Raw genomic sequence first — 22,239 nt, forward strand, 5'->3', positions numbered from 1 at the left:
ACCGATCAGGCATAACATTTTGAGCACTGACATGTTAAATGAATAACACTGATAATCTCTTCATCATGGCACCTGTTAATGGGTGGGATATATTAGGCAGCAAGTCAACATTTTGTCCTCAAAGTTGATGTGTTAGAAGCAGGAAAAATGGGCCAAATTGTGATGGCTAGACGACTGGGTCAGAGCATCTCCAAAACTGCAGCTCTTGTAGGGTGTTCCCGGTCTGCAGTGATCCGTATCTACCAAAAGTGCTCCAAGGAAGGAACAGTGGTGAACTGGACAAAGGGTCAATGCAGTTTGTTGCGTATGGAGCTGCATAGCCGCAGAACAGTCAGGGTGCCCATGCTGACCCCTGTCCACCGCCGAAAGAGCCAACAGTGGACACGTGAACATCAGAACTGGACCACGAAGAGCTGCGTGTGCATCTCTTACCTGGGGAACACATGGCACCAGGATGCACTATGAGAAGAAGGTAAGCCGGGAGAGGCAGCGTGATGCTTTGTGCAATGTTCTGCTGGGAAACCTTGAGTCCTGCCATCTATGTGGATGTTACTTTGATAGGTACCACCAATTTTATTCACTGTGAAAACTTTAGATAATGTTTCTTTGTCATGTCAGATGTAATCACTGGTTTAGACAGATTTATCCAAATTATAGTTTACTGCTTTATGCATTTTTGCATCGCATTTGGTGAGGATGCGGCATCAGACCTGAAAGTGCTGGATCTGAAGATGATCTACTTACTGTGATTTCTTTTTGTATGTCTGTGTAGAGAAGTTAAATGCTTGAAACACTTCCCACATGCAGTGCAGGGATATATTTTTTCAGTGTGCATCCTCTCGTGTCTTTTCAGATTTGCTGACTGACTGAAGCTCTTGTCGCAGTGTGAACACTTGTAAGGTTTCTCTCCAGTGTGAATCCTCTTATGGGTTTTCAGGTGTCCTGACAGAATGAATCTCTTGTCACAGTATGAACACTTGTAAGGTTTTTCTCCAGTGTGGATCCTCTGGTGCACTTTTAAATCACTCCCTGTAGTAAAAGTCTTCTCACACTCAAAGCACATGTACTCTCTCACACCAGTGTGAATTTTCTGATGTATTTTTAAATGTTCTAGACGTGAAAAACTCTTTCCACATGAATTACATGAATGTGGCTTTTCTTTTGTATGAAATTTCAGGTGCATCTTCAGGACTGAAGACAACCAAAAAGTTTTTCCGCATTGTTCACATGTGTAAGGCTTCCCTCCTGTATGGATGTTTATGTGTTCTTTAAAGTACGCTAATTGTTTGAAACTCTTTCCACATTGATCACAAGTGTACGGTTTCTCTCCAGTATGAACCTTCATATGCCTCCTAAGGTGTACTTTTAATGAGAAACTCTTTCCGCACTGATCACATGTGTGTGGTTTCTCTTCAGTGTGGATTATCTCATGTGTTTTCAGATTTGCTGACCGATTGAATCTCTTGCCACAGTGTGAACACTTGTAAGGTTTTTCTCCACTGTGGATCCTCTCATGTTTTTTCAGGATTCCTGACTGATTGAAGCTCTTGTCGCAGTATGAACACTTGTAAAGTTTCTCTCCAGGGTGGATGTTCATGTGTTCTGTAAGGTGTCCTGATTGCGTAAAACTCTTCCCGCATTGATCACATGTGTATGGTTTCTCTCCAGTGTGAACTCTCATGTGAACATCAAGCTCATATTTGTTTTTGAAGCTCTTTCCACACTGAGTGCAAGTGTACGGCTTCTCTCCAGTATGACCTCTAATGTGACGCTTAAGACTTTGTTTGTTTGAGAAACTCTTTCCACACTGAGTGCAGGTCAACAACTTCTCTCCAGTATGAATTCTCATGTGAAGCTCAAGATTATATTTGGTCGACAAACTCTTCCCACACTGATCACATGTGAACAGTCTCTCTTCAGTATGAACTTTCATGTGACGCTCAAAACATAGTTTGCTTGTGAAGCTCTTTCCACACTGAGTGCAGGAGAAAGATTTCTTGGCTCTTGTTTTCTTTAAATCTTTCTGTTTGGTTTGAGAGCAACTCAAAGTTTTTTCTCCAGTTATGACATGCTTTTTGTCCTCAACTTCACTCAGTCCTCCATTCTCCTCATTTCCTTCAATCAACTCTGAAATAAAAGTAAAAATGATTCATTTTCAGTTACTGAAAAATGTGTCCATAAAACCTTCCATGAATGAGGTACATTGATCTTCAAATTAGAGGTGGATGAACTTCCCAAAATATTTCATATCACGATCATAAAACAAATAATCTGAATCACGATTTTCCCAATTTTGAGATATATTCAGCCTGGAAGAAGCCCATGGACTTATCCATTTGCAGTGAATATTTCAAGAGAGTCCGCACACTCTACCAAAGAAGGAAAAAAAAACATTGAATGCAAGATAAAAACTTTACCTAAAAAAAAAAAAAAAAAGCAAATGTTTCGGTCACATTTGACCTTTGTCAATGCTAAACTTACAATGGCTCCTGAACTAAGCATTGCAAGTTTAGTATTAACAAAGGTCACAAACATCCACCATTTTATTTTCAGTAAAGATTTGTTTTTAACTCGCATTTGATGTTTTTTTTTTTAATCTCTGGTAGTGTTTGGACTCTCTTGAAATGATTCACTATTTGGATTTTTTTTTTGTCTACACATCTCATTTGGACTTGAATATGCAGCGAGTTCCTGACTACTCTTCACTTATCCATTTGCAAAAGTTAAAACATAGCATTACATTAAACAATCAGTTGTTAAAACAGTCATTAAACTAGCGTCGACCGATGCCGTTATCTTAAAGAGCATTGTGGCCATATAAAGTAGGGCTGCAACACTAACCAAAATCGATAATGAAAATCATTGACAACGAATGTCGATATGAATTAGTTGCCCATTGTGCATGGAAAACATCTGCAAATTACAGCACCAAATAATGCATTCAAAAATAATGGAGGAAAGGTGCCTGATCCAAGCTGCCCAAAACATGAGAATTTATTTTAAACTTCAATCTAATGCATTAATGTAACGTTTAACATGGCTTGCCCTGTCAGGCATTTTGACCGATGCATGTGCTGTTTAATGTGTGATGTTTCCTCTGAACAAAACTTTCATTTCACGGTTATATCCTTATCTGTAAGTGTACGCGAGTATTTCCGTTTTGCATGAAGGGATGCATTCGTTTTGCTGAAGTATCTGTTGTTAGACATTAAATTTAGGTTTAAAAGCCATATGTAATTCAAGTATTTTATAAGAATGGTGACTGTAAATGGATAACAGTGTGTAATTGAATATAAATGTAAGATGTCTCTTCTGAACTCTCCCCTCCAATGAAGGGTTGCAGATAACACAAAAAAGCAAAACAAGCCCAATAAAAATGCAACATAAGCAGTAGGGCTGCACGATATATCGCATGAGATTGTCACGCGCATTTCGTCAGTAAAGCCGGTTCCCTGATTACCGCTAAATCGCCATCACCTGCTTTCAAATGGAGCGGCATTTAATAGACAGAGCCGTAGATCACTGAAAAGCCACGCAATATCGCGTTCATATCGCAGATGAATCGCCTTCGATAATGAACGTGATACCGCGTGGCTTTTCAGTGATCTACGGTTCTGTCTATTAAATGTCGCTCCATTTGAAAGCAGGTGATGGCGATTTAGCGGTAATCAGGGAACCGGCTTCACTGACGAAATGCGCGTGACAATCTCATGCGATATATCGTGCAGCCCTAATAAGCAGACACGTCTTCATTAAACTGCAACAGGGGAACACATTACAACAATATAACTAGTATCGCCAATATCTTACAAGGCAGGGAACGCAATTTATTATGAATAAAATAGTTCAATATAAAATATTTAGATCATTTGTTCGAAGTAAATCAACAGTTCATCAATCTCTCCACACAGGCACTCTGACACACTACTGAACATCTCCATCAACTAATCCTTTAAACTTAATTAAACATTTAATTTCCTTTCTTTTTCAGTTTCATTTTGAGTTCAAATAAATAAAATTCCAAGAATCAAATCTAAAATGAAATTATGAAAATATCAAAGCTATAATCGATTTTTAATGGAAATCGATTTTTAATGGCCTAAGAATCGATATAAATCAAAACGTGAGACTCCAAAGATTCCCACCCCTGTCCAGTTTATAGAAAGTGTCCCTTTTATTACTGGATGCTTCAGCTATATTATTTTACAGCTTTAAAGATTTGTCCTAATATAATAAATCAAAATCTTCTTGAAGCTTTACAACCTCCAGCATCATGAATGAATGAAGAATAAACACCAACCTCTTTGTTCTTCAGTATCTTCAGTGTGTTTCATTCTGCAGGGTTCTGGATCACTCATGTTCTCACTGTCCTCTTTAATAAACTCAGTCTTTGCAGATTTCAGCTCCTCCTGATGCTCTGATGCTCGTCTGATGGGAATATTCCAGCATTTATTGGGGAAATCACTGAAGGCAGGATAGTTGTGGGAGGAGCTTCACTGAACATGAACTTCTGTGTGGAAGAAGCAGATTTGCCAAAATTAACAACAACAAATCAGGTTTTTTTTTTAAAACTTATTTACAAACTTAAGCATTTATGTAAGTGAAGCAGATGTCCTCCAGATTTTATCTTTGAAGAAACCATAGCCTTACAAATATAAAGAGTTGCCTCTTTGTAAATCATTGTATTACTATATTAAAAATAACAGCAATGACACAAAAACACTGCACTCACATCTGTGGAAATTCACACATTCTCTGCATTTCTGTTTTGTCTGTTTGTTAACATTTATATCCATATTTATTTAATTCTGCCCCCTATTACTATATAAGATGATATCTGTCTAGAAATATAGAATATAATGTAAACCACAAATGGTAAGAATAAAAAATAAAAAAACAAATTTTGACAAGACCCATTTTCATTAACAGCTACAGGTAAATAACTACAATAGATCACACAGTATCTAAATATAGTTTGGTTTTCTAATAATTACATTCAGCATAATAATGAAATGATTAATATTTTATAGTTTTATCTGTACAGAAACTGACAATGATAAACAAAGACAGTGACAGAAAGATTACCACAAAGCAAAATTTTAATCGAGTGTCTGTAATTTTGTTCATATTTATAGTTGAATGTCCCACATAGCTCACTATATAGGCTGTTTTAAGCAATTAGCAGTATCTGTTCTTGATTTTAACGATATAAAGTACAACAAATTTGATCTGCCAAAGATAAAACACCAGAGAAACAACGTTATAAAAATAAAATCGCAGCATTCCCCTCACAAATCATTCAGTAACAGCAACATTTTCACTCCAAACATCGAAACAATCACTCAAAATCACACATGTACTGATTGTTTTCCTCACATACTCATTGCTTAAGTCAGCAAACACACAAACAGCGCTGTACTCACATCAAAAAAAGACAGAAAGGACCTCTCATACTGTTGCAAACTGTGTAAAGTGTATTTTACAGCGTCGTAAATATGAGAAATACTATTAACTGCTCACCTCTCCTCAGAAGACGCCGCTGACTGAGCGCGCGCTGTTGATGACGTCATCGCCGCGAGGCGAGATCAACAAAAGCGCCAAATTCTAAAAAAAAAAAAAAAAAAAACCGCCAAATTCTATAAAACGCGTCAAACAAAAATATCGGTTACTTTGATGTAGACAAACAGCCGTCTCAATCAAAGTCATGTAGCCTAAGGAGTAAACATTTGGCCATCAAAAGCTTTATTGAGAAATGTAAAAGCCAAACAAAAGTAAACAGCCTACATAAGTGTAACAGTGAATCAATAATTACTCAAAGCAAAATTAAGTAAAAAAATATATGAGATGGATCTCTCTCTCCTACTTACTTTCATAGGGATGGGTATATCGTTTTAACAGCATTGCTATTCTTATAATACTCCTACTTCTAATTGGCTTTTTTAATTAAATAAACATAAAGGAACACACCACTTTTTTTTTTTTTTGAAAATAGTTTGTTTTCAAAAAAAAAAAAAAAAAATCTAAATATTTTTTTGAAAACACTTTAAGCATAGCTTATATAGTTCATTGAATCTGATTAGACCATTAGCATCTCTTCTGTAGTTACATTGTGTACTAAGGCCGACGGAAAATGAAAAGTTGTGATTTTCTAGGCTGATATGGCTAGGAATTATACTCTCATTCTGGCGTAATAATCAAGGAACTTTGCTGCCGTACCATGGGTGCAGCAGGCACAGTATTTAATATCATTTTATATAATTTTCATTTTCATTATTTTTGGGAACAACGAGTGTGAAGCTGAAGAAAATGTCTCCATCTACATCCATCCATCATAAACGTACTCCACATGGCTCCGGGGAGGGGCTTCTGAAGTTAAACGATGCGTTTGTGAAAGGTGAGGAATTTGCGTCTGTGATTCTCCAAAGTGGATTTACATATTCTAAACCATATAGATGCTTACTAAATGTTTATTTAAAGGTGCCCTAGAACCCTTTTTCACAAGATGTAATATAAGTCTAAGGTGTCGCCAGAATGTGTTTGTGAAATTTCAGCTCAAAATACCCCATATATCTTTTATTATTCAATTTAACTGCCTATTTTGGGGCATAATTAAATATGCGCTGTTTCAGCAAGTGTCCCCTTTAAATCCTTGCACTCCCTGCCCCCAAGCTCGCCACTCTATAATACATTGCGTAAACAAAGTTCACACAGCTAATATAACCCTCAAAATGGATCTTTACAAAGTGTTCGTCATGCAGCATAGCAGATCATGTTAGTATTTATTTGGATGTTTACATTTGATTCTGAATAAGTTTGATAGTAGCCTATGTGTGGCTAATGGGGCTAAAGCTAACATTACACACTGTTGGAGAAATTTATAATGAATGAAGTTGTGTTTATGAATTATACAGACTGCAAGTGTTTAATAATGAAAATAATGACGCTCTTGTCTCTGTGAATACAGTAAGAAACGATGGTAACTTTAACCACATTTAACAGTACATTAGCAACATGCAAACGAAACATTTAGAAAGACAATTTACAAATATCACTAAAAATATCATGATATCATGAATCATGTCAGTTTTTATTGCTCCATCTGCCATTTTTTGCTGTTGTTCTTGCTTGCTTACTTGCTTTCTGTTGATTCGGCTGTGCAGCTCCAGATGTTAATACTGGCTTGTCTAATGCCTTGAACATGGGCTGGAATATGCAAAAGTTGGGGGCGTACATATTAATGATCCCGACTGTTGCGCCACAATCGGTGTTATGTTGAGATTCGCCTGTTCTTCAGAGGTCTTTTGCAAAAATCAAATTTACATAAAAAGGAGGAAACAATGGCGTTTGAGACTCACTGTATGTCATTTCCATCTACTGAACTCTAATTATTTAACTATGCTGAGGTAAATTCAATTTTTTATTCTAGGGCACCTTTAACTATTATGTAGAATTCACTGTTGTCAACACTGTTCACAATACATGAATGCAAATATAAAACAAAATCTGTTTTATAAATCAAAAATCTTAAGTTGTAGTTTATTGTAATTTTAATTTCAAACAGAATTATTACAGAACTTATTTGAATCTTGATGTCTGTACATTTGTTGCAGTGCTTTTGTGGTGGAGCAGGACCTGGTGGCATTTGTGAAAAGAAAGGGAAAACCTGAAACAAAAATATAAAGGAAGTATCATTTTGTTACTTTTAATACAGAAATCAAATGACATTGCTCTGTTAAAATGACTGCATTTGAATTAAAGTTTGTGCATTTTTGAAGAGACTAAAGCACCGAGGATGGAGAGACACAGCAGATCCTGGAAATGGTGTAGTGATGAGACCCTCCATCACTCCTGCTCTTACTGCTTCATCTGGCCCAGATGTTGCTTTAGTCTCTTCATTTTCAGTGAGTCCAGAGGCAACAAGTTTGTTCTGTTGGTTTCTGTTTATCCATTAATTCATTGCTTGACTGTAAATGAAGATGTATTCACATCAGCTGTATTTGTCTAGTGCGTTTATCATTATTATTGTGTGTAAGAGCTTGGGTGGGCTAGCAAGTCAAGTCACCTTTATTTATATAGCACTTTTTACAATGCAGATTGTGTCAAAGCAGCTTTACATTGATAACTGGTACATAATTTTTGCTGCACAGCAGCTCTTCAAGAATAGTGTCAATGCAGGCAGATCAAAGCACTGTTGAATAAATGTCAAGAATACTGTTGAATATCAAATGTCAAGTCAAATGTCAAGTGTCCCCAACTAAAAAAGCCAAAGGCGACAGCGGCAAGGAACCCAAACTCCAACAGGTGACATCAGGTGGCAAACAAGTGGCAAATAGGTGTTAAAATGGAGAAAAAAACCTTGGGAGAAACTAGGCTTAGTCAGGGGGCCAGTTCTCCTCTGGCGAACAGTGCTTTGTTACGAATCAAGTTGCTATCATAAGTCTGATAGGATCGCAACAATCAAAGCAATTGCAATTCACTCTCGGGTGATCTTAATTTTAAGTAGTGATACTTAAATTTTTTAGAATATAAAATCAAGAGTCAACATTTGAAAATAAATAGCCTATTTAGTCTTTAAGTATTAAGTATTTGGTGCTGTGATGAACAACATTGAGATTACAAAAAATGGCTATCTGAAGCATTTAAAAACCTTCACTAGCAGTTTCTTTGTTTGCAAGGTTTCCAGGGTAACCGCTGCATTTCTACTGTTCCATCAGCGCCCTCTGCCGTCAGAGAGTGTTTCTCCTACCATCGCTATGCTGATGACACACAACTCTTCCTTTCATTCCAACCAGATGATCCCACAGTAGCTGCACGAATCTCAAGCTGCCTAGCGGACATCATCATCATGGATAAAAGAACATCATCTACAGCTCAAACTGGCTAAGACAGAGCTTCTCATTTTCCCTGCAAATCTGACACCAAATCACGATTTCAGCATCCAGCTAGGCACATCCTCAATTACCCCATCAAATTCGGCCAGAAATCTAGGAGTAATCCTTGATGACCAACTGACCTTCAAAGACCACATTGCAAAGACAGCTCGGTCATGCAAATTTGCACTATACAACATCAGGAAAATCAGGCCCTTTCTAACAGAACATGCAACACAACTTCTGGTCCAGGCCCTGGTCATCTCTAGGCTTGATTACTGCAATGCTTTTCTGGCTGGACTGCCATCATGCACAATCAAGCCTCTACAAATGATTCAGAACGCTGCAGCACGTCTTGTCTTTAATGAGCCCAAAAGAGCCCACATCATGCCTCTCTCCATCTCTCTGCACTGGCTACCACTTGCTGCCCGCATAAAGTTCAAGCCATTGACACTTACGTACAGATCTGCCACAGGCTCAGCACCCTCCTACTTCCACTCACTCTTACGAGTCTACACTCCTACCAGAAGCCTGTGATCACTAAAGGAGTGAAGGCTTGTGGTTCCGTCACAGAGAGGCACAAAATCACTCTCCAGGACATTCTCGTTCACTGTTCCTTGCTGGTGGAACGATCTTCCTGCCTTCATCTGGAATGCTGAATCCCTGGCAATATTCAAAAGACAGCTGAAAACATATCTCTTTCGTGAGAAAAAAAAAAAACTTCTTATACTATATACTTCTTACTATACTATACTTGCCTATACTTATACTATACTTCTTATTCTATACCTATTCTTTCACTTCCACTAATTCCTCTCTATTGTAGCTTATGATACTCTGAGCACTGCCTAAAACTTCTTGTGTCTATTTGCCTCATCATGATGACTCGCTTGTTGAAATCCTCACTTGTAAGTCGCTTTGGATAAAACCATCTGCCAAATGAATAAATCTAAAATGTAAATGTAGAGAGTGAACGTGCACTTTCATTCAGCGCCTGTCCTTCACTCGTTCCGCCATGTGCTTCTTGTTGGGCTTGTTTACATCTGAGTGCGCGTCCCTTTAACGCAGAATACAGTGGTGTTGTGCATTTTATACGGTTGATGGGGAAAGTATTCTTAAAGGCATTATAAAAAATTTTTGTATAAAAAAATTGGTAATAAATTATTATTTACGGTATTTTGAAGTGCACAATATCGTGCATATTCATTATCATGATATATCGTATTACCGAATATCGGCATGTCTAATCGGCATGTTCTTCAGCATGAATGAATGAGGAATAAAGAATAAGCACCATCCTCTTTGTTCTTCAGTATTGTGATGTTTTAATCAGCAGGTTCTGGATCACTGGATCTCTCTGTCCTCTCCTTCCAGATGATTTCTGGTGGTTCTGACAAAAACAAATAAGTTACATTCCAACAGACATGATATGAGATCAACCTGTCCTGTGGAGGTGGAGAGGAGAGATCTGACTGTGACTACTTACTGTGATGTCAGACTGCGGTCATGTGGTTTCTCCACTGCATGGATCTTCATGTGTAGCTTCAGGTGACTTTTAATAGTGAAACTCTTTCCACACTGATCACACGTGTGCGGCTTCTCTTCACCGTGGAACCTCTCATGTTTTTTCAGATTTGCTAACTGACTGAATCTCTTGTCGCAGTGTGAACACTTGTAAGGTTTTTCTCCAGTATGGATCCTCTCATGTGTTTTCAGATGTGTTGAACGACTGAATCTCTTGTTGCAATATGAACACTTGTGAGGTTTTTCTCCAGTGTGGATCCTCTCATGTTTTTTCAGATATGATGACTGATTGAATCTCATGTCACAGTGTGAACACTTGTAAGGTTTTTCTCCAGTGTGAATTTTCTGGTGCTGTTTTAAAACACTCACAAAAGAAAAAGTCTTCCCACACTCAAAGCACACATGATCTCTTACTTCAGTGTGAATTTTCTGATGTGCACGTAAATTGTGGAGCACTGAAAAACTCTTTCCACATACAAAACATGAATGTGGTTTCTCCTTTGTATGAACTCTAAGGTGTTTCTTTAGGGAGGATGCCACAACAAATGTTTTTTCACATTGATCACACGTGAACGGCTTCTCTTCAGTGTGGATCCTCATGTGATCTTTAAGGTGTTCCGATCGGGTGAAACTCTTCCCACATTGATCACACGTGAACGGCTTCTCTCCAGTGTGGGCTCTCATGTGGTTTTGAAGCTGTGATGATTGTGTGAAGCTATTCCCACACAGATCACATGTGAATGGCTTCTCTCCAGTATGAACTCTAATGTGAACCTCAAGATGATGTTTTTTCTTGAAGCTCTTTCCACACTGATCACATGTGAACGGCTTCTCTCCTGTGTGGCTCTTCATGTGGTATTTAAGGCTTGCTGACAGCGTGAAGCTCTTCCCACATTGATCACATGTGTACGGCTTCTCTCCGGTGTGAACTCTGATGTGAATCTCAAGACTACGATTGTTTGTGAAACTTTTTCCACACTGAGTGCAGGTGAAAGATTTATTTTTCTTTAGAAATGTCTTTTCAGTCATTGAGTCCATCAAATATTTTTCTCCAGGTTTGACATGATGTTTCTCCTCCACTTCACTCAGTTCTTCACTCTCCTCCTTCACTTCCATCAGCTCTAAAATGACAGAAAAAAAGAATTGCATTACATCATTAGAGTGAAAACGTCTCTGTTACGTATAAAACCATATATAAGGAGGGAACGGAAAATTTGAAAAATGTTACAAAACAAGCATTGAAGATGATCCATAGGAGCTTAGGAAGATATGAAGAGTTTGGTTCCAAAACGCGATAAACTGCATTTTTAAAAAAAAATGAGATTTGGCCAAAATTAGTATTGTGTGGCACAGACATACAAAACTTTGGAAAGTTGTATCGGCACATTTTTTTGGAAAATAAAATTAACCCACTGTTTCTTTATAGGCTCGGATGAAGGAACTAAAAATAGACTCTGGTGTTTATTTGTACATCCAAACACTGAGCAACTGCCATGCTTCTCTTGTTTGCAAGCCATGATGTCTCTCGAGGAAAAAAAAATCTTGCACTCGCCTCGCACTGTAGTATCTCATTTTCTCATGGGCGGGCAAAGCAGAGAAGGGGGAGGTAACCTTTCCCCATATGATGACATATAGACCCTTTTACAGCCCACGTGATCAAATAGTTGCGCGCGCATTTTGGCAACGGAAGTGGTGTTGTTCCCCAGTGGTTCTAACGTGTTAGCAACTCATAAAGTTTATCAAAACGGTTTCCCAGGATCAAATGTCTGGTTGTTGTGTTTACAATTACACTAATCGATATTCTACCAATGGGCTTGAGTTTTATAGGATTCCGACAGGATCACGGCCATTTCAGAAGAATCAGCGGCGCCTGTGGCTGCAGGCGATTAAACGTGTTGATTGGAGCGAGGACATGATAAAAAATGCTCACGTCTGCAGCGCCCATTTTATATCAGGTAAATTTATCTATGTAATCTTGAGTTTAATGGAAAGCATGGTTTACATTATTGATTGTCTGTACGGTGTAGTTTATCAATGCAGCTAGTTTCATAAGCTGGCATTGGATTTGGCTAGTAAACAAACAGTGTGTGTGTTATTTGCAGATGAGGCATCATTGGACTCTAGTAATCCTCGTTTACATTAGTGATTGTCTGTACGATGTAGAATAATAATCAAATGCAGCTAAATCTACATTTTCCTACACCACTGTTAAGTGCAACATTGGATAATTGTTAAGTGAACATTGTTTTTTGTGGCTGGTTACAAAAATAGCAGGCAGCTTTGAAAGAAATATCCAAAAACTTACACTAGAAGACCACCTGTTGGTTATATTGATGAAATCAATCGAGCCTATGTAATACTGACTTGGCATATAGATTTAAGGTATCAAAAACCACGATTTCAAATATTTTGCGGAGCTGGGTCCCTGGTATGGCCTTGGTCCTTAAGCCACTCATTAAATGGCCAAGTAAGGGCGCAATACTTAAAAATATGCCAAAAACATTCAAGCAGAACTTTAAAAACTGCCGGTGCATAATAGACTGCACAGAAATTTTCATAGCTAGACCCAGTAATCTGACTGCTCGGGCCCAGACATGGTCAAATTATAAACACAACAACACCATTAAATATTTAATCGGCATCACTCCAGCAGGTGCAATTTCATTTATATCTCCTGGGTGGGGTGGAAGGGTTTCAGACAAGCAGATCACTAAAGAGTCTGAAGATTTCTTAGATCTTTTGGAGCCTAGGGATGAGGTTTTAGCCGACAGAGGATTTCTCATCAGAGACGAGCTTGCAGCTTATGGTGCAACCCTTCGTATCCCTCATTTCACAAAAGGAAAAAAAGCAGCTTTCTGCACAGGAAGTTGACACATCTAGACAACTTTCTCATGTGAGAATCCATGTGGAGTGAGTTATCGGTCAGTGGAAAAACTTTAAGATTTTGTAAACAGTTATTCCAGTGTCGCAGGTTAACATGCTAGACGATGTTGTGACCTCTGTAAGAGTGTTGTTTACAAATGAGTAACACATTACCATGTATTAGTTTTAAAGTGATTTACATTTGTAAAACGTATTTACTGTACTTGAAACTTAATGCATTATAATAAACCTCCCAACATTGGCTGCCACTGGTGTGTATAATGTACTTCCCCCAAGATTCTCTCAACAATTCACAGTGCATAATTTCATTTGTAGTGATTTTATTAATAGTTTAATTGCAAAATAACCATTTGAGAAATGTATGCAAGCAACATAGTTGCTATTAAAGCACTATAGCATTACAAAATAAAACTTTAAACAAAAGTGCATCGACACATAGCAATCAATAACAACAACATAAAATGTAAGGAAAAGGATAAATGTAGGTCTGGGTGAAGAATAAGAATAAATGTAGCAAAGAATGAAGGAAAAGAATGACTGTAGGAAAAAAATTAAGGAAAACAATAAATGTAGGTCTGGGTAATATGGACCAGATTCATAACACAATACAATACATATCCCAGTCCGAATGTAATCATTCAAACATCAACTCTCAGACATTCCCTACATAACCATGTTGCTGGCTTCCTTTTTATGTGTGCACAGGTGTAGTAAACGTGGTTGCTGCATTTGATACAGATGATGATTTTTCCAAAATCTGGCCTTTCACAGTATTTGCAGGCTCTCTGTGATACCAAGACAGGGTTATGTCTTCTTGTCAGTAGTTCAGGCAACACACTCGAGATAAAGAAGTCTTGTGCTTTTGGCAAACGCCTCCTTCAAAATCTCTTCATTTCTTAGGATACGTTGCACAATGAACTCCTTCTTGGACCACAACACAAAGTCACAATATTTAACATCACACACAAACATGTGAAGTTGACATTGATAGTAGTATGTGTGTGAATGCTTCAATGCGAATGACTTGTCCAGACAAAACTGCTCATCTTTTGTACATCCTTGAAGGCTATCGCTGTATTTGTAGGGACACTTTATCTCTACCACCCCTGTGCCACAGCAGGTACATCTTGCTATCCCATCTGGTGATGATCCAAGGTGTGGCTCAGAAGGTTTCACTACTAAGCCACATGAGCTGACGCTGAAATCTGGATGGCTTTGGGACATATATAGTGTAGGCTTGTCTTGCCGTTTCCTCCATGTTCTTACCCTAAAGCACAGATGGGACATTTAACTCTGTTCTTTTATACTGCATTATATCATTTAGGTATGTTTTGCTGATCTTGTCAGTTGTGGTCGATTGGTGTAATTTAGTGCTCGTGATTCTACCAGCCCTATAGGTGTACCAGTCCTTTGACTTTGACTGTTGCTGAGTCACAAATTCCAGTTTCTCACATTGATGAGGTTGTATTTCCTGCATTTCCTGTGGTGAGAGTTCCCTGAGTGTTACATCAAATAAAGCAGTCAAAGGCTCAGGTAAGTCAGGATGCTCCTCTGAATCAGTGTCAGATGATGTGGTGTCTGTGTCACTATTTTCCAGGCTTGTCAAGCACTGCAGCACAGGGGTCCACAACCTGCAGTTCCCGGATGTCATCATCTGTCAACACTGATAATAGAGCAACAAAAAGATGCAGTTACTGTGCTGCATAATGTTCAGAGCTTTAAACTCACAGGTGTACAATATACAACAAACAAATGTAATTTCTAAAATATGTAACCTGAAGACAAACGCAGACCTGTTCAAACTAACATAACAAATTATACTGATAATAATTAAACTGTGTCTGTAGGCATTTTCATCTCTGCATCACCAAGTTACACCTTTCTCATGCTACATTATGGTGTCTAAACACTATGGCAATAGGAAGCTTATTTAGGCTGTCAACTATTACATGCCCCTGGGTGTGATACTATTTTTCCTAGCAGATGTTAAAGCTGCTGGAAGCTGCCTGTCTAGCCTCTTTGGTTTATGGAAGATGATTTCAATCAATGGAGCTGGTCTGACTTCTTTCCTGCTGATGTCTTTCCACATGCACACTCCAGATGTAACTGCTGCTTTCTCAGTCCTTCCCATCCTAACATAGAGCTCAACTTTGAATAATATTGCAGCTGCATGACTGCAGCATGACCCGAGCCTGAAATTTCACTAAAACATAATAAATTTACTGGCTGATCAATAATGTTATGACCAGGGCTTGAAAGTAACATTTGCTTTCAGCCAAATTTCGTCTCGGACCATGAAGTAGGTAAACATCTGACTTAATACGTGTGAATACGACCTAGGCCTAAACAGGTTTTGATTGTAACTGAATGATACTGGCTGACTGCTGACATTTTGAACACTGTTGGGCACTGTGTATTTCATGAAAACTGTAGTTTCAAACCCTGGTTATGAGAACATATGAGAATATGTAAAGGAGATAAAGTTAATAGCCTAAGTTAAACCTGAAAGGACAGTAACACTGAAGCATAATTCTTTGTATGTCAACTACGTATATAACAGAGCTCTGACCTATGTTAGCTACAAGCCCACAACACCAAATAATACCCTACTTACCCCGCCATACAGGTGCAGTTCGCTGTGAGGACGTAGTTCTCTCGTTGGTTGATTATAACCCAAGCCTCATGCATCGTTGTCTTGTGTCCTTGTCTTTGACTAGGTAGAATTTCTGATTTCAACACACAAAACTCTGAGTCTATGTCATGGTATTTGACGTTCTGTACATGACCACAGACAACGTATTCATAAGCATCCAGTGATTTATATGCTCGTAATTTCTCTCTGGTGTACACGTTTCTCAACTAAATATGTATATATATATCTGGCCACTGTATATTTGGCCATCTGCTAACGTCTTCTATACACTCCACTATAGTACACGGATCTGGTAGCCGGATACCATTTGATAAAGTCAACTTTTTAAAATAACTTTCTCTGTCTGTGTTGCTCAATCCGCTCGCGTAGCTTGACACGCTGCTGATTCTCGCCATAGTTCTGTTGCCAAAATGTGCGCGCATACGTTTCTACGTCATCATTGTGTACAAACAGTAAAATTGTCTATAGGGAAGATTCCAGATTGGGCCGTCTGAGCTTTCATTTTCTCAAAGGCGAAGCAGGATACCCAGGGCTCGGTTTACACCCATCGCCTTTTCTAGCCACTGGGGGACCATAGGCAGGCTAGGGGAACTCATATTAATGTTAAAAAAACCCATGAAGTGAAATTTTCATGCCATGGGACCTTTAAAAACTCTGTGTGATGAAAATTAAGTTTTTAAAGTTATGAAAAAACATTAAAATGTCATTTTGATAATCAAAGATTAGTTTTAAGGAATACAATTATTGATTACAGGGGGCTTTAAGATTTTTCATATCTAAATGTGCAGAAGTGTTTGAATCTTTCTATCATGAATGTTGTTCAGCATCATGAATCAATGAAGAATAAACACCAACCTCTTTGTTCTTCAGTATCTTCAGTGTGTTTCATTCTGCAGGGTTCTGGATCACTCATGTTCTCACTTTGAAAAAATATTCCAGCATATGGAGTTTCACTAACCATGTGACTGCTGTGGGAGGAGCTTCACTGATGATACATTTAAATGGGAGGAGCTAATCTGCCAAAATAAAACATATCAGTTACTGAATTTAAGCATTTCTGTCTATTGTAACTACTGCTAATTCACAACTTATTTTATTGCTAACCAGAACATTGTCCTGCTTCTTCATTACAATATAGGCAGATAGGTAGAAATTAGGGCTGGTCCGAATACCATTTTTTAAGCTTCAAAGCTTCAGTAGTAATCAACACCGAATATTAATAGGGAGGGGGCTGAACAGATTCTTCTAATAAAGGCAATGAGTAGAAATATGGTGTGGCCCCTAAGAGCTGCGCTCTCCCGGTTTAACTGTCTGCATTGTATGTGCGACTCGAGCACTGCATATGTGCGGGTTATTTCTGTTTTTCTGTGCTCATTTAAAGTTATTGTCTTTATTAATTAATGCTGTGGACAGCATAACATTTGCGACAGATAGTTAACGTTTATGCAGTTAACGCTTCTCATTTACTTTGAATGGGTGACGTCATGCTAGGGCTGTCACGATATTATATTTTTCACACCACGATTTTTGTGGCCAAAAAGAATTCATGAAATCGATATATCGCGATATCTGTAGAGTCCTTGGGGGGGATATCAGTCTAAATAATTTTTACTTTATTTAATTTTTCTCTTTCAGGGTTGCTGCACATTTTTTAAAGTCAAATTTAAGGCTTTTTAAGACCTGAAGAAATAAAAATTAATACTAGCATAGTAGCCTATACATTATGGCTGTTACCACTCAAATTAAATCATTATCAACAAAATCCTTCTTTGCTATACAGAGGTGACACAGAATGAGAAGTGGCATTAATATATTTACACAGCATTTACAATTTGTCTAAATTTTTTCAATATTTAAATATGGATTTTTTTCTTATTTTATATTGCGAAACCCCTACATCATGCATTGCCGAACAGAATTGTGGGTTCCGTTGCATCGCTTCACTCGCGTTGCATGCAGCAGAAGTTGAAGATTTCTCAACTTTTCAAGCGCCAACGCAGGCGTCAGCCAATCAGATCGCTTTATGCAAACACCCTGGAGCAGTCGCTAGCCAATTGTGTTCGTACAACACCGGAAAGTAATGTGATTGGCTGTTATCACTATTACTTGGACACAAGCTTCAGACGTCAAGTGTCCCGTGGTACCCTAGCATGGTAGTTCTGCCTACATCATGCATTACCTTTCCAACGTGATTGTGTAATGCACAACATGGAGCTAGTGCAAGACAAGCATTTGTTGTTAAAAAGTTTTTTGTTTTTTGTTTTTCTCATCTGGGATCATGTAGAGCCCTTTGAAGCTTCTCTGAAATTGACATTTGGACCTTCAACCTAGTGAACCCCACTATATGGAGAAAAATCCTGGAATGCTTTCCTCAAAATCCTTAATTTCTTTTCAACTGAAGAAAGACATGCACATCTTGGATGATATCTTTAAGATTTGCTGCCACCTGCGGTTTTAGTTTCCCCCCTATTTTAACATAACATTTCATATTTCTATTTTCTATATTAAGATTTTATATTTAAAACATTAATCTCATAATTGTATGTGATTATATTTGCAGTGTGAATGCATTAATACCACATCTAAATGTCATTTAAAGGAGGGTCTGTGATAATATGCAGTGTTGAGATAAAATTTGTTTTCATTGAACTGATTTTATTTGGTAACGATAGCCAATTAATTAATTCTCTTTTCATTTACGACCATACGAAACTTTTGGTACTACAGAAACAGACAATGATCATAAAACTCAACTCTTCAACAAGTATGTAATCTGCCAAAGATAAATTATGATAAAGAAAAAATGAAAAACTTGAAATCGATTCCCAACGATTCCGCTCACAGCTCTCAAACTTTAACTTCTGAATCGACTTTCAGGAAAAGTACTCAACCCAAAAATTAAAACAATCACACAAACAAGCACACACAATCGCTCTGGTCTGAATTAATTCAATAGTTTCCTCACATGCTCGCTGCTGCTGCACTAAATGTTTATTTCAATAGGAAGACGTCAGAAAAGACGCAAGTAGCGCTGTGCTCGATAAAAACAATACAGAAACGAGCCTGTAAAATGTCGCTTAAACAAACTGTATAAAGAGTGTTTGATGGTTGTGTAAATGTGCAAAATACCGTCAACTGCTCAACTCACCTCAGAAGACTCGACGCTGACTGACTGAGGGAAGGCGCGAGTGGTGACGTCATCGGACGCGCCAACGCACGCGCCTACGGGACAACCCCGCGCAGCCAAGTCGCAGATTCGCCAATTTACTAGCCTTCGATTATTATTATTATTATTTAGAAATGAAACTCCAGTTACTTAAGGTGAAAGCAACATATCCATGTGAAGCCCACAATATTTTTGTAAAACGACATATTCAACAATATTCAGTAATTTTCAACAATATTATTGATTTGGCTGCACTAACACTATTGGATGAGAACTGAACTGAGCTGGACAATGACATCATTAGCCGCTTTTCCCAATAGTATCCAGCTGCAGACCCGCAGCACCACAGTTTCAGAACCGCAGTTTCAGAACCGCAGCCACAGAACGGAAGTGAGGGGCGGGGCTTAACAGTCTTATTTGCGCGACCCATACATGTCATTTTCTTTTGTTAAATATAAGTTGTTTTTACATGGATTTTGATCGGATCGATGTCTACAGTATTTAACAACAATACTTTTAAATAAATTTTACTGTTCATATAGGCCTAATATGCATAAGATATCATGGTGTACAAAGAGCACAATTTTAAAACAGCCGTTTTTATTTTAAATTATTTCCTCCACGTTCCAAATAATAATGACACAGAGTTTGAGAAGATTTATTTATTTACGTTTTTTTTGTATTAATTCAAACATATAGCCTATTAATAAATGTGCAACATTTGACTGTATATTTGATTGTATTATTTCCTTCATGTTCAAATTGTTACAAATAATACTTAGATTATGTAACGTAGGCAATTTAATGTCAAATAAAATTAACCATTAAAAAAAAAAAGCCTTGAACAAGTGAAACGTGTGTTTCTTTGTATGAAAACAAATAGGATATTTAAAAAACATTTTTAAAATAAAGGGGTTAAAACATATTTAAACTGCTCATAATAAAATAAAAACAAGCAAAAAACAAATAATCATCTTTATTTAATATTAATATTATTAAAATTAATATTATTTAATATTTATTTAATATTAACACGATAAATATCTTTGACAAATGCAAAAAAATCTTTAATGATAAAATGTAAATGATTCAATAGCCTATAGCAGATAAACACTTATATATATATATATATATATATATATATATATATATATATATATATACATATATATATATATATATACATATATATATATATATTCGTTCACCACATCATGACAGAAATATCATACTCACCGTATACACCTTCTGTTGTTAAATCGCTTAAATGTATGTTTCACTTGTTCAAGGATATGCAATGATTAAATACATGTAGGCCTATATTTTGACATTAAATGCCCATACCTCCGTGTCTTTATTTGTCACAAGTTCACAACATGATACAGAAATATCACATATAGTCAAGGGAGACATTTTACTATATGGTTAAACATTAATATATTTTTCAAAATTATATGGTTAAAAGTATTTGTTCAGAGTTTATACAAATTAGTTCATGACTTAACAAAAATAGTTTGTATTATCCATTAACATGGTAATTAAAACTCGTCTTTGTACATCATGATATCTTATGCATATTAGGCCTATGAACAGAAAAATTACTTTATTTAAAAGTATTGTTGATAACCCTGTAAAACCCAAATATAGGGGAAAAAAATGACCATTTTTTTTGACCTCTCAGATATTGTTTTAGGAGGCCTCTGATGTAGAAATTAAAGATTTTTTAAAAATGTTTACATTTTAGTAAGTTTTTAGGGAAATGTTGTAATATTGCAACATTGGGCCTAGTTAGGAGCAGACTTTCTGTATTTTTACTCACTTTGTATGAACAGATATACAGAGCATTTAAGCATTCATTTGCAGGGCTGATTGCTTACTTTGCCCCATAACAGTATATATCATGAGTAATAATCACACAACAATCATATGTTTTTATGAATAGGCATTTATTAATAAAATATTGGAAAAAATTGTATTTATAAAACTTCTATCACTTTCAATGTGGTTTGAATGAAGTCTGTTTTTTGCAGCGATAGTCCCTAAGACAGTTCTTTTCATTTGAGAAGCACAGGCGCACATGCACTTGATACAGTGTATTTGTGTATCCATTATTGCAGTGTCTGCAGCATCCTCTCTTCGTCTTTAATGGGAAATGTGCAATCATGTCTTTGCATACATCCAGTAGGGAGTGGTCCGATGACATCTTGGCATTCTGAAATGGAAAAAGTACAAATATAAATAAGTGAATAATACATATGGGTCTTATATTGTAGATAAACTGAAAGAATAGACAGGGTGGTAGACCATGTGTCGAGTGTAGAGATCTATATCCATCAAAGTATTATAATTTCAAAAATAAAATTCAAATGCTAATCAAAATTCCTCTACTACATTCAAACAATACTGTCTGGCTCACCTATGCTCTTTACTTATACTAACACATGCATCCCCCCAGAGCACTTACAGGTTCATGTTCAAGACCATTCACACCTGTCCCTGAACAATGCAACAGGCATCCCCCCCAAAAAATCCAAAACATTAAGAGCCTGATGCTATAAACTGCTACTTGGGCAACACTAATAAAAAAATCTCAGGATCATTTAGAAGTTAAAAAACAAATAAACTACAAAGATACAGGGAGTTTCAGATACTGCTCTAGATGATGGAGTTTCAAATTCCACATAAAATATATTCCTGTGTTTAATTATGGTCTAAACTAAACTAAGTACTAATTTAACAGAAAAGCACATTTAGAACTTAGTTCAAATGAATCATATAACAGTTTGAATTTCAATTTGTGACCATGTGAGAAGTGCAGTGTCCTTATATAATGTGTAAGGAGCACAGGCTATTTTGACTACCACTCTGGCCCAACGTTGTAGAATTACAACATGCACTTAATCTCTAGATCAAATTAGAGTAATGTATTAGACTAATGTTTTAGACACTGTAATAAACACACACACAAAAAAGTAAGGAATTTTACTTACTTGAATCTTGACGACATCCAGTCATGCAAAAAAAGGAGATGAGCGATCCGATCAAAATACATATAAAAACAACTTATATTTAACAAATATGTATGGGTCGCGCAAATATGACTGTTAAGCCCCGCCCCTCACTTCCGTTCTGTGGCTGCGGTT

General features: G+C 37.1%; 2 protein-coding genes across 9 annotated transcripts; both read right to left on the minus strand.

Moving 5' to 3' along the window:
- Window positions 1-337: 337 nt before the first annotated feature.
- Window positions 338-5,962, minus strand: LOC125280657 (zinc finger protein 501-like). Of its 2 annotated transcripts, none has more exons than XM_048211361.1 (3): window positions 5,521-5,962; window positions 4,301-4,510; window positions 338-2,127 (listed from the first exon to the last, which is right to left on the minus strand). In XM_048211361.1, the coding sequence occupies exons 2-3, from the start codon at window positions 4,356-4,358 to the stop codon at window positions 737-739; spliced, it is 1,449 nt and encodes a 482-aa protein (XP_048067318.1). In that variant the 5' UTR covers window positions 4,359-4,510; window positions 5,521-5,962; the 3' UTR covers window positions 338-736. The 2 variants fall into 2 exon arrangements, with proteins under 2 accessions (XP_048067318.1, XP_048067324.1); XM_048211367.1 differs by having other exon boundaries at window positions 5,424-5,566.
- Window positions 5,963-7,506: 1,544 nt separating this feature from the next.
- On the minus strand, window positions 7,507-19,233 carry LOC125280699 (gastrula zinc finger protein XlCGF52.1-like). 7 transcript variants are annotated; one of them, XM_048211448.1, is made up of 6 exons: window positions 19,079-19,233; window positions 16,786-16,946; window positions 10,357-11,515; window positions 10,165-10,260; window positions 7,788-7,964; window positions 7,507-7,663 (listed from the first exon to the last, which is right to left on the minus strand). In XM_048211448.1, the coding sequence occupies exons 2-4, from the start codon at window positions 16,889-16,891 to the stop codon at window positions 10,215-10,217; spliced, it is 1,311 nt and encodes a 436-aa protein (XP_048067405.1). In that variant the 5' UTR covers window positions 16,892-16,946; window positions 19,079-19,233; the 3' UTR covers window positions 7,507-7,663; window positions 7,788-7,964; window positions 10,165-10,214. The 7 variants fall into 7 exon arrangements, 6 of the variants coding, with proteins under 6 accessions (XP_048067405.1, XP_048067377.1, XP_048067387.1 ...); XM_048211420.1 differs by lacking the exon at window positions 7,788-7,964; XM_048211430.1 differs by having other exon boundaries at window positions 7,507-7,964.
- Between the last annotated feature and the right edge of the window lie 3,006 nt (window positions 19,234-22,239).

Source organism: Megalobrama amblycephala, linkage group LG1 (genome assembly GCF_018812025.1).
Source record: "Megalobrama amblycephala isolate DHTTF-2021 linkage group LG1, ASM1881202v1, whole genome shotgun sequence".
Taxonomy (NCBI): Eukaryota; Metazoa; Chordata; class Actinopteri; order Cypriniformes; family Xenocyprididae; genus Megalobrama; species Megalobrama amblycephala.